The sequence below is a fragment of the Macrobrachium nipponense genome, chromosome 8, assembly GCF_015104395.2.
Source record: "Macrobrachium nipponense isolate FS-2020 chromosome 8, ASM1510439v2, whole genome shotgun sequence".
NCBI classification, from domain to species: Eukaryota; Metazoa; Arthropoda; class Malacostraca; order Decapoda; family Palaemonidae; genus Macrobrachium; species Macrobrachium nipponense.
In genome coordinates this window covers 115724115-115737379 of record NC_087203.1, presented here as the reverse complement: position 1 = coordinate 115737379, position 13265 = coordinate 115724115, and the positions used below count along the sequence as shown (strand labels likewise).

The 13265-nt window shown below is 37.7% G+C and overlaps 1 protein-coding gene across 1 annotated transcript in view; it reads right to left on the bottom strand.

Moving 5' to 3' along the window:
• The window catches only part of LOC135222968 (homeotic protein proboscipedia-like), a 244038-nt gene extending 238260 nt beyond the window's left edge, over window positions 1-5778 (bottom strand). Inside the window, exon 1 of the mRNA XM_064261448.1 lies at window positions 4432-5778. Within this exon, the coding sequence (XP_064117518.1) occupies window positions 4432-4639 (208 nt within the window). The 5' untranslated portion in view covers window positions 4640-5778. The remainder of the gene's footprint in view (window positions 1-4431) is intronic.
• Window positions 5779-13265: the final 7487 nt, after the last annotated feature.

The following is a 13265-nucleotide window of genomic DNA, read 5'->3' as shown; positions in this document are numbered from 1 at the left end:
AAATCTTGACCTGTCTTTGACTGATATATTTCTACAGTTTCTTAATAGCAAAACCAATTTCGTCACGGTAAATCAGTTTGCAATTGGATTGATTTGCAAGATTTTCCAAAAACCTGCAATTTTCATCTTTTAATTTTTCCCGGGGAATATCACTTTGAGGTTCAAACTTTGGCCTGTCATTTACTTATATATTTCTACAGTTTCTTGATGGCAAAACCAATTTCGTTACGGTAATCAGTTTGCAATTGGAATAGTTTACAAGGCTTTTCAAAAACCTGCCATATTCATCTCTAAATTTTTTTACGAGGATTATCACATCGAGGTCCAAATCTTGGCCTGTTATTTACTGATATATTTATACAGTTTCTTAATAGCAGAACCAATTTCGTTACGGTAAATCAGTTTGCAGTTGGGATGGTTTGCAAGGCTTTTCAAAAACCTGCCATTATCATCTTGTAATTTTTCCCGGGGAATATCACTTTGAGGTTCAAATCTTGATCTGTCATTTACTTATATATTTCTACAGTTTCTTAATAACTAAACCAATTTCGTTACGGTAATCAGTTTGCAATTGGAATAGTTTTTTCAAAAACCTGCCATATTCATTTCTAAATTTTTTTATGGGGATTATCACTTCGAGGTTCAAATCTTGACATGTTATTTACTTATATATTTCTACAGTTTCTTAATAGCAGAACCAATTTCGTTACGGTAAATCAGTTTGCAATTGGAATGGTTTGCAAGATTTTCTAAAATACTGCCATTTTCATCTTTTAATTTTTCTCGGGGATTATCACTTCTAGGTCCAAATCTTGCCTGCTATTTACAGATATACTTCTACAGTTTCTTAATGACAAAACCAATTGCGTTACGGTAGATCAGTTTGCAATTGGAATAGTTTGCAAGATTTTCCAAAAACCTGCGATTTTCATCTTTTAATTTTTCCCTGGGAATATCACTTCGAGGTTCAAACCTTGGCCTGTCATTGACTGATATATTTCTACTGTTTCTTAATAGCAGAACCAATTTCGTTACGGTAAATCAGTTTGCAATTGGAATCGTTTGCAAGGCTTTCCAAAAACGTGCCATTTTCATCTTTACATTTTTCCCGGGGATTATCACTTCGAGGTCCAAAATCTAGATGGTAGGAATCGGCGATAACAACCAAAGGCGCGTCAATTTGAACGAAGTCTTCTCCGTCAGTAGCAACAGCATGGCGTGTCAACGGCGCGTTTTTCGCGGCGCGTTTTGGACTTCAAAGGTCTCATCCAAGTGGTTCCTCCCGCAGTTCACGCAAACACGCGCGAGCTTATTTTCTCGCGGTCGTTTCGACGCGATTCGGCCTCCCCCACATAAATCATTTTCCTCCGTCGTGGAATGGGTTGGTGAACGAAGCAGTGTTCGTCCTTCTCCTTTTCCTGTTTTCAATTTGGTTTGTATTGGATTATTTGGAAGGAGGGCGTTAGTAGGTTTTAAGCAAAGATATATTTATTGGTTTTTCATTTTTACAATTCATAATTCATATGTGTATTTATTTGTATATTGAAGTGTTCTCATTCTTTTTATTCATCTGGTTTTAATTTTGGTTTTAATTGTTTTTTTTTTTTGACAGGGATGAGTTTTGGTTTTATGTGAAGGAATTTTCATTTGGTTTTTAATTTTTGTAATTCATATGTATTTATTTGCATATTGGATTTGTTTCATTCTTTACTTTTTATTCTCCTGGTTTTAATTTTGGTTTCATTTTTTTTGACAGGGAGGAGCTTTGGTTTTATGTGAAGAAATATTCATTAGGTTATTCATTTTTACAATTCATAAGTCATCTGTGCATTTATTTTGTGTAGATTGCATTTAATTGTTGATTTGTCCTTGTGCATTCTTTAGCCATTTTTATTCTCGCTGGTTTTAATTTTGGTTTTAATTTTTTTTGACAGGGAGGGGTTTTGGTTTTATGTGAAGAAATATTCATTTGGTTTTTCATTTTTGTAATTCATAATTCATCTGTGTTATTTATTTGTATATTGCGTTTAATTGTGTACTTTTTATTCTCCTGATTTTCATTGTTTTTTTTTTTTTTTTTTTTTACAGGGAGGCCTTGGTTTTATGTGAAGAAATAATTAGCTGTAGTTTCTTTATTCATATTTATATTTATTCTTATATTAAATTTGTGTAGCTGTTAAACTTTATTGTTCAGTATTCTGCAAATTCTGTTTTTGAGTTGTGTTCATATAATTACACGATGACTTAACCTAACTAGATGAAAATGATAAATTTGATAAAGGTAATAGCTTGACAAAACTAACAAGGATGAAAATAATTGATATCTTTTATCAGTGTATAATGGAGTTCATGATTCGCTATCGTAATCAAACTTTAGTGAACAATTTTATCATTTCGCTTCTAATTCATCGACTCCTTTGAACAGTGATAAAAGATATCAATCATTTCTTAATCGAGTTACCATTTTACAAACAATTACCTTTGTTAAAATAATTGTTTACTAACCACTTAGGTATATTTTCCTCCGTATTATGTCTGGCGAAAATTTCAGTCATTAGATATGGCCTTATCAAGTTTATATCCAGTGTCACTTCGTTATAACATCAGTTTATATCTAGTGTCAATTCGTCATCAGTTTATATCTAGTGTCAATTCGTTATAACATCACAAGGTATGACCTTATCAAGTTTATATCTTGTGTCAATTCTTTATAACATGATAAGATTTGCCCTTATCAAGTTTATATCTAATGTCACTTCGTTATAACATCACAAGATCTGGCCTTATCAGTTTTATATCTAGTGTCAGTTCGTTATAATATCACAAGATCTGGCCTTATCAGTTTTTATCTGGTGTCAATCCGTTATAACATCAAAAGTATCTTCATTTTAATGTAGTTCCTCCTGGAATTCTATCCCGAAGGATAATCGGTTAATAACGTTAGAATTACGGGTCTCCGATCGCCGTGATTACCCGTGGAGGTGATTTCATGACATTATAGTCTGTTATCGGTAACGCTTCGTGTTGCAATAATGAGTAGTGCGTTATGATATCGTATACGCGTGGGATTCGTCAGCCCAAGTATAGCTATTTTCGTATCACATCCGGTTATTGGTTTTAATGCTTTCAGTTAGGGTATGATTGCGAGGATTTTCATATATATATATACACACACATAAACGCAGTTTTGCTTTGGCGTTAAAAACGCTGAACTCCTGAAAGATGGGAAAAGAAGATATTGAAATAGAAATCGCCTGCGATTATGAAGTGGTAGGAACCTTAGCACTTGTGTGTGTGTGTGTTTGCAGTGTCAGTTTATTTTACTAAAGAACTAGTTAAACCTTTAATGTGTGTTTTGTTTGCGTGTGTTTTATTTCGTAGAAGCCTTATTATTAATAGCGACATTATTGTTCTAAGAGGTTCACAATAATAAAAAAATGTTGCGAGTTCGTGTATAATTTAAAAACCCTTTACAAAGCTTTCGAACCCTTCCCTGGGTTCATCTTCAGTCCAAAAGCTTTGCAAAGGGTTTTTAAATTATACGCGAACTCGCAACATTTTATTATTATTGTGGACCTCTTAGAACATTATAATATTCTCTCGCGATAGGGAGTTTTTCACAACTAGCGACGTTATAATTATTATTATCTCCCTTACACGCCAATTATTCTGGCGCTAGACCTTTTGTATTATTCGCGCGTCGAGGATCATCCGTCATTTATTAGAAGGTTCCGAATAGCTCTGGTGATCGCCGGCCGTTCGACGGAATCGCTGTGGCATTATGGGAAATGATTCTATCATTGGGTGATCCGTGATTGGAAGATGGTCGAGAGACTTGTTAAAAGTAGGTGAGAGAAGGATTCTATCAGAGAGAGAGAGAGAGAGAGAGAGAGAGAGAGAGAGAGAGAGAGAGAGAGAGAGAGATACGGTGATTGGAAAATGCGGAAATTTAAGACAAAACTAGTTGAGGATGATAAGGTAGAGAGAAGGACTCTCACACTGTGAGAGAGAGAGAGAGAGAGAGAGAGAGAGAGAGAGAGATAATGATGATGATGATGTTTCAAGATTGAAGAATGTGGAATTGAAGTACAAAACTAGTAGGTGAGGATGATAAGCGTGAGAGAAAGATATTTCCATGGAGAGAGAGAGAGAGAGAGAGAGAGAGAGAGAGAGAGAGAGGGAACCCACCGCCCGCCGAGTCTGCTACAGAAGGAGCGCCTGGATCACTATCGTTACGGTTTTAAAGTCTCTTAAACGCCGACGGCTTTGCGCCGCCTTCCGGATAAGTAATTCATTCCCCGCCCCCCGCCTCTGCCCCCCAAATAATTATATTGACCCCCCTTACTATATAATATCCCCCATTAATAAAAAAGAACTCAATGGGAAAAAAATGCGAAGTCTTATAGCAGAGCTTCGCCGTGGAACCCTCACCTTGTTGGGTAGGCTTCCGAACCGTCTTCTTCTCCTTCATCCAGGGGTACTCGGGCATGCCCACTCCGGGGGGCAGGGACTCCAGATAAGAGGTCATGGCAGGGTTGCAAGGGTGGGCGCTCATGTCGGGCGGCAGCTGCACGTATTCGTTCATGGGCAGGGAAGTGGCGCCCGGCGTCACGTAATGCTGCGACACGCACGACTCCATGTCGTCGGCGCCAGGTACGACTACCTCCTTCGTCGTCGTAGTCGTCGTTGTAGGTCGTCGCGATGCCCACCATGCCCAGCAGCGCCCCCCGCCGCCGCCACCACCACCATTGCCCACTACAGTTCCTGCTGCTGCTGCGTCTTCGTGGTGGCCTTCTTCTTCGTCGGTAGCGCCACCCTCTTCTTCTTCCTCTTCCTCTTCCTCCTCTTCTTCACCCTCCTCCTCCTCCTCCGTCCAAGGACCTCCCTGCCCTTCGATGGTGCTCACGCCTCCTGCCGAAGTAATATCCCACAGCAGGGTGCCCGAGGAGGAGGCCTCTCGCCTTCGGAGGCCAACGAGGCGTCACGGAACTAAAACCCAAAACAGCGGAGACAGACGAGAGATTCAGAGACACTTCAAAAAATCACTTCTATATAATTTTTATTTTTTTAAAAAGTCGCAGATGAATGAAAAAAGAACGATAAATAAATAAATAAATGAAAAAATAGATATTCGGTAAGATGGGAAGAGGTCCGTGGCGCCGCCCCCTTTTTTTTGGGGTGGGGGTTGTTTTCTTTGTCCTCCGGAGGAACCGAACTAAAAGGAATTAGTGCATGGTTTCGATTTCAACGAGAACTCGCGAACAGCGGCGCCATGCCCTTGGCACACTTGGTCACCCACCATCGCCGCCGCCTTCGCGAACTCCTCAGCAGTGACTGGACATGCCCCTCGTTTAACATACACGGTAATGACACATTTGCGAGGGTTCGCCGGCGGGCGGCTGGAAAGGTGAGAGGGCGCGCGGGCGGTGGGCGTCGTTGGGCGCCCTCCCCAAAAATATAAATCAGGGATCCGAAGGGGGTTCAGGTTGGCGGTCGGGTATGGATGTGTGTGTGTGTTTACCGCTGGCGCCAAAGATGATGGCAGCAGTCAGTAAGTTGAAGTAACTGCTGCTTCGTCAATCGCCAGAGTTGAGAGAGAGAGAGATAGAGCGTGAGAGCGCCGCGTGGTGGCTGCTGCTGGTGGCTCTGGCTTTTGGCGCCGACCGTGTGCCAGGCGGGACAAGACGAGAGGAATGAGGGACCGTCGTACTCGTAAGGGGTCGCGCGCGCACCGCCGCCTCCGTGCCGTATAAACCAACCGTCTGGTCTGGGCGACCGTGCAGCTGCAACTGTGCGGGTCTTCGGTGTTCTTCTCTCAGCACCTCCACTCCTCCACCACTCCACCACCAATCCTCCCCCTCCTCCTCCACCACCACCACGCACCGAAGGCTAGGCTAGGCTCTGCTATATAGCTAGGAGAGGTCTCTCCGTTCTCGGTCGGCCCCGTCCTAGCCTTCCCCCCTCCCCCCGGGGAGGTAGTAGCAGACCCTGCGAAGGGAGGGCTTGTGCTGCCTCTCTCTCTCTCTCTCTCTCTCTCTCTCTCTCTCTCTCTCGTATCCTTGCCTACCTTCCCTGTGTCTCTTTTTTCACTCTCATATCCTTGCTGCCCACCTTTTCTCTCTCTTTCTCTCCCTGTACTTTCATTGCATCCTTGCCTACTCCCCCCCCACAATTCTCTCTCTCTCTCTCTCTCTCTGATCACCCCTTCCATCATCCATCCCCCATTGCATAAAAGACCTCTCTCTCTCTCTCTCTCTCTCTCTCTCTCTCTCTCTCTCTCTGTCTGACAGCTTGTACTCACAACGAAAGGTATACTAGTATAGTTTCTGAATGAAGTGCATTCGGGTCGTACTCATCATATTAAGAGACCCTTCTTAATTATCTGGGTCGAGAGAGAGAGAGAGAGAGAGAGAGAGAGAGAGAGAGAGAGAGAGAGAGGAGGGGGGTAGGAAGGGGCTATGCTATGGGGTATAAACAGTGTGACCCCCCCAATTGATTTTAGGCCTTCTCTACTGCTGTAATTAAATGGTGATAATCCATCTCTTTTATTTTATTTTTTTTTTAAATTCGCCTCACGTGCAGATTTAAGATTGGGTCGCGGAGGCGCAATGAAATAGAGAAATGTATATATATGTATGTATATGTGTATGTATATATGTATATATAAATATGCATTTTTTTGTAGAGTATGTTCACTTTTATGCTTTGCAAGAAAGTTGTATTAGATAAGGTTTTCATTTTTTTTATAGCTTCATTTTCAGTTTTAGTGTAAAAATTAATATGTTGAAGTATTATACAGTTGTATTAGTTAAGGTTTTCATTTTTATTTTAGCTGCATTTACAGTTTTAGTTGTTAAAATTAATATGTTGAAGCTATTACACAACAGGGTTTCAAGTGTTCTAGTTTAGATGTATTTTTTATTGTAAAGATTTACATATGTAGTTTGATGTACTTTTGATGGACCATTATCCAAGAGCTTGTAATGTCTGTAATAACTGTATATGTTGTGGTCACTGAATTTCCATCTCTCTCTCTCTCTCTCTCTCTCTCCTCGCTCTCTCCTCTCCTCTCTCTCCTCCTCTCTCTCTTCTCTCTCTCTCTCTCTGTTTTCGTAAGCGGAAGGCCGGCCTTGCTTGTATGAAAATTTTACCGTCTAGTCTTATCAATTAAATTTATTTATTGTTTTTTATTTTGAAAGTGAAAATTCCTGGAATACGCGGCCATGAAATTTTTTGAACTTATTTGTATTCGCAATATTTTTCAGAAATGGCCGGATAATGAACTGATTAGTGAGAATATTATCATCTAAATAAAGATTCCTTAATGTGCAAGTATTGCTGGAAATTGGTATATTTGAAGATACGCTCGCATGAAATAAACGCACATACACACACACACACTCACACGCATATATATATATATATATATATATATATATATATATATATATATATATATATATATATGCTAATACAAATAATTAAAAAATTTCATGGCCGCGTATTCCAGGAATTTCACTTTCAAAATAAAAAACAATAAATAAATTTAATTGATAAGACTAGACGGTAAAATTTTCATACAAGCAAGGCCGGCCTTCCGCTTACGAAAACAGAGAGAGAGAGAGAGAGAGAGAGAGAGAGAGAGAGAGAGAGAGAGAGAGAGGTGGCCATTGACGTTTTAATGACGTCATCGCTAAACAGGCAATGGTAACTTGAATGAACGTTTTGGTCGATAAAACAGATTTCTAAGAAACATTTGTTGGGTCATATTTCTGGTCACTTAATATTTTTCGTTTTTATTACATTTATTTATTATTGGTTACCCGTTTCTGTCTATTGGGTCTTAGAAGAAGCTGAAGTAGATATTCTTATTAGATATTCTGCTGGAATTTAGACATTTTGTTTTTTTATAAATAAGCAGCATTTTTTTACAGTGTCTTTAACCATTGATTCGGCCTCACTAGGTATAACATTAGAGAGAGAGAGAGAGAGAGAGAGAAGGAAGACCTGCTTGAATGAAATGAAAACTAGAGATAAAAGGTGGGGCAAATGGTAGGAGAGAGAGAGAGAACATGGGTGGTGAAGCTAGTCAAGGATACGAGAGAGAGAGAGAGAGTTTTATAAAATTTTCTTTCTTCTCAAGGCGCCGCCGAATAACAGTATATCGCCCCTAGCGTGTAATGTTATGGGCGAAATGTCGGAAAATGACGAAATTTCGCCCACTTACCGTATGGGTAATCACCTGGACCGCTTCGCCTTATTCTCCCCTTTTTAGTTTTCTAAAAAGAAAACTATTGCGCCGACTTTGTCTGTCCGTCCGCACTTTCTCCCGTCCGCACTTTTCCCTGTCCGCCCTCAGATCTTCAAAACTAGTGAGGCTAGAGGGCTGCAAATTGTCACGTTTATCGTCCACCTTCCAGTCATCCAACATACCAAATTGCAGCCCTCTAGCCTCAATAGTTTCCATTTTATTCAAGGTTAAAGTCAGCCATAATCACGCTTCTTGCAGCGATATAGGACAGGCCACTACCGGGCCGTGGTTGAAGCTTCATGGGCAGCGACTTTTACAGCATTATACGGAGGCTACCGATAGTATAGATCTATTTTCGGTGCCCATGATTATTATACGCTGTAGCGGCTGTAGCACAGAAAACTCAGTTGCGCCGGAGAAACATGGACTCATTATATTAGTTATATTAGTTGATTCAAAATTATCTTCTACTGTTTTTGCTCAGACTAATTTCATGTTTTGTTTTACCACCTATTTTTTTATGTGTCGACTTCAATTGGTTACAGAAATACAAATATTCCTTGTAATAATTAATATCTTTTACGTTTAGAAGAATATATATACATACATACATACAGGGTGTCCATAAAATCCCAGTACCATTCTGGTCAATTAATAGTTGTACTGGTACTGGGACTTTATGGACACCCTGTATATATCATAATATATATGTATATGTATGTATGTATGTATGTATATATATTACATATGGTACATGCATACATGTATACATACATACATGCATACATACATACATATATATATATATATATATATATATATATATATATATATATATATATGTGTGTGTGTGTGTGTGTGTTTGTATATATATATATATTATCTATTATATATATCTATATATATATATATATATATATATATATATATCTATATATATATATAGTTATTATGGATATATATGTACATATATTCATATATATGTGTATAGATAAATTCTGCATGCAGGGGCAACATTGCACATAAAAATTCTCGTAATCGAGGTTAAAGATTTAAATAAACAAGATTTCAGTTCATATTTACGTAAAATAAAAAGTGCTTTCTATTTTTATCAAGATCTGCTGCTGGTTCTGAAGACAGTCTATTCGATATCTTTGAACTGCAAACTGATTTGAGGCGATTCGTGGCGGCCATTTGTTTTTTTTCAAAACACACGGACACTGCTTCTGTTAAAGGAATTTTTGTATGTACAATAAATTGTCTTTTGCCATTATATATTATTGTCTCCATCACGTCATTTCATTTTTCTGATATAAACCTATTTAACTAATAATAAAAATATTTTCTGTATTGTCACAGAGAACTGACAAGTTTTGTCCATATTTTGATATGAAAATGTTTAGTTATATCCTCCAATGAACAGCTGGTATAGTGGTTAGTGTCGTGGCATATCACTCAGATGTTGCGGGTTCGCGTCTACCCTAGGGCGATGAATGATCGCTGGCTCTGTATCGTGATCAGAATCTTGTAGAAGGTTGTGAACCCTTTGGTCGGGGAAATACCTTATTTGGAAGCTTGAATTTCAAGTCATTGGGCCCCTTTGGTGTACTTGTTCCATGTGAATAGGTTTCAGGTATTGAAATAATAATAATAATAATAATTTTATCCTTTTCGTAATTCCAACAACGACTCTTTATTTTCATTTCTTCTTGCCCAGGGATTGATTCCTATGCTCGAAGTCCTTAACCTTTCCATCGATATGTAAACTGGAATCTTTATGTATTTCCGTGCAAGCAGGGCATTAAATTTCTACGGAATACATGACTTAATAGGAATTTTAATGCTTAATAGGTTTCTCAAGGTTGAAGCATTATTATTATTATTATTATTGTTATGGTTATTATTGTTATTATTATTATTATTATTATTATTATTATTATTATTATTATTATTATTACTGAGAAGATGAACCCTATTCATATGGAACAAGCCCTCCCTCAGATGAAAATAGAAGTTAACTTATAACATTCCTTTAAGTGAAACTGGAATTAGACATATAACATTCCTTCCTTCATTTGAAACTGGAATTTAACATATAACATTCCCTCCTTCAAATGGAACTGGAATTCAACATATAACATTCCTTCCTTCATATGAACCTGGAATTTAACATATAACATTCCCTCCTTCAAATGAAATTGGGAGTTAACATGAAACTTGAATATAACATATAACATTCTTTCAGTTGAAACCGTAATTTAACATACTATGCGTCTCAAATGAAACTGGATTTAACATATATCTTTCTTTCAGTTGAAACTGGAATTTAACATACTGTTCCTCTCAAATGAAACTGGAATTTAACATACTATTACTCTCAGATGAAACTGGAATTTAACATACTATTCCTCTCAGACGAAACTGGAATTTAACATACTATTCCTCTCAGATGAAACAGGAATTTAACATAGTATTCCTCTCAGATGAAACTGGAATTTAACATACTATTCATCTCAGATGAAACTGGAATTTAACATACTATTCCTCTCAGATGAAACTGGAATTTAACATACTATTCCTCTCAGATGAAACTGGAATTCAACATACTATTCTTCTCAGATGAAACAGGAATTTAACATACCATTCCTCTCAGATGAAACTGGAATTTAACATACTATACCTCTCAGATGAAACTGGAATTTAACATACTATTCATCTCAGATGAAACTGGAATTTAACATACTATTCCTCTCAGATGAAAATGGAATTTATCATACTATTCCTCGCAAACGAAACTGGAATTTAACATACTATTCCTCTCAGATGAAAATGGAATTTATCATACTATTCCTCGCAAACGAAACTGGAATTTAACACACTACCTCTAGATGAAACTGGAATTTTACTACTAGTCATCTCAGATGAAACGGAATTTAACATTACTATTGGAATTTTACATACTATTCATCTTTCAGAAATGGAAACTGGGGAATTTAAAGGCGATAAAAACTTATTCCTCCAGGATGAAAATGGAATTTTAATCATTAACGATTCCTCGCAAACGAAACCCCTGGAATTTAAAACATTACTAATTCCTCTCAGATGAAAAAATTTGGGAATTTATTCATACTGAAATTCCTCGCAAACCGAAAACTGGAATTTAAAACACCACTAATTTCCTCTCAGAGAAACAGGAAATTTTAACATAGTATTCCTCTCAGAGTGAAAACGGAATTTAACATTACTATTTATCTCAGATGAAACCGGAATTTAACATCTTATTCTCTCAGATGAAACTGGAAATTAACATACTATTCCTCTCAGATGAAAATGGAATTTATCATACTATTCCTCGCAAAGGAAACTGGAATTTAACATACTATTCCTCTCAGATGAAACTGGAATTTAACATACCATTCCTCTTAGATGAAACTGGAATTTAACATACTATTCCTCTCAGATGAAACTGGAATTTAACATACTATTCCTCTCAGATGAAACTGGAATTTAACATACTATTCCTCAGATGAAACAGGAAATTTAACATACTATTCCTCTCAAAGAAACTGGAATTTAACATATTCCTCTCAAATGGAAACTGGAATTTAACATATTATTCCCCTCTCAGATGAAACTGGAATTTAACCATACTATTCATCTCAGATGAAAACTGGAATTTGTTAACATACTATTAACCTCTCAGATGGAAACTGGAATTTAAACATACTAATTCCTCGCAAACGAAACTGGAATTTAACATACTATTCCTCTCAGATGAAACTGGAATTTAACATACTATTCCTCCCAAATGAAACAGGAACCTTTTTTGTTATGAGTTGACCTCAGGTTTCCGTCTCAAGTTTCATTTCAAGTTTCATTTCTCTGCCCTGTTTCAGGAAGACTGGTTTGTTGGGCATGAAGAAACCCTCGAGGTCTGTATTGCTTATCTCTCTGAGAGTGGATTTTATTGTCTCCTGAGTGCCCGGGTATCTGCCCTTATCTCAAAGGTTATGCCACAAAGTCCCCTACTTTATTTGTCTTTGTTTGTGTGTTTGTAATTATTTCCGTGTAGTTGTTTCCATTACAGTTATGCAATTATTTATGTAATTATTGTTATGTATTTTTCCTTTGTATTACTCTTTCGTGTAGTTGTTTGTATTACAGTTATGCAATTATTTATGTAATTTTTATGTATTTATTTGTATTAATGGCAGTTTTGTGCAGTTATGAGGGGGACAGGTAAAGGTTGTTATTCATTGGCTAGTCTCTCTCTCTCCTCTCTCTCTCTCTCTCTCTCTTCATTGGCAGCGCGATTAGCTCACAAGCTGCACGACCACCGTCCGATCCCCTAACGGGAATTGGTGGTAGGGGGGGTGGGGGGTGCGATATGGACGCGATCGCTGTAGTGAACCCCAAATCTTGAAATCTACTGAGTCTAGAGGGCTGCTAATTGGCAGGTTGATCAAACACCCTCCAATCATCAAACGTACAAAATTGCAGCCCTCTAACCTCAGTAGTTTTTACTCTATTTAAGGTTAAAGTTAACCGTGATCGAGTGTCTGGCCCCGTTATAGGTACCAATAGCACAGGCCACCACCGGGCCGTGGGTGAGAGTTGCTTGCAGCATTATGCACTGTACAGAAAACTCGAATGTGTTGAAGAAGTTTTTGGCTCATTTTTTACTTTTTTTTTTATAGTCCATGCAGGTAAAAGGATGTATTGAATATATATATATATATATATATATATATATATATATATATATATATATATATATATATATATATATATAGTTATATATATTGTATGTATGTGTAGTTCGTATTACGGGTTTGGAAATAAATAGAAACAAAAAAACGCATGTGTAAACTGCTTTTACGCATTGGTTCAAAAAGCAGAACCACTAACCAACCCAGAGAGCCACTACCTGCTTCTTCCTGCTTCTGCTGTAGCAGGGAAAGCAGCAAAAAAAAAAAAAAAAAAAAAAAGGAGCAGTAAGCAGCACTGCAGTAGC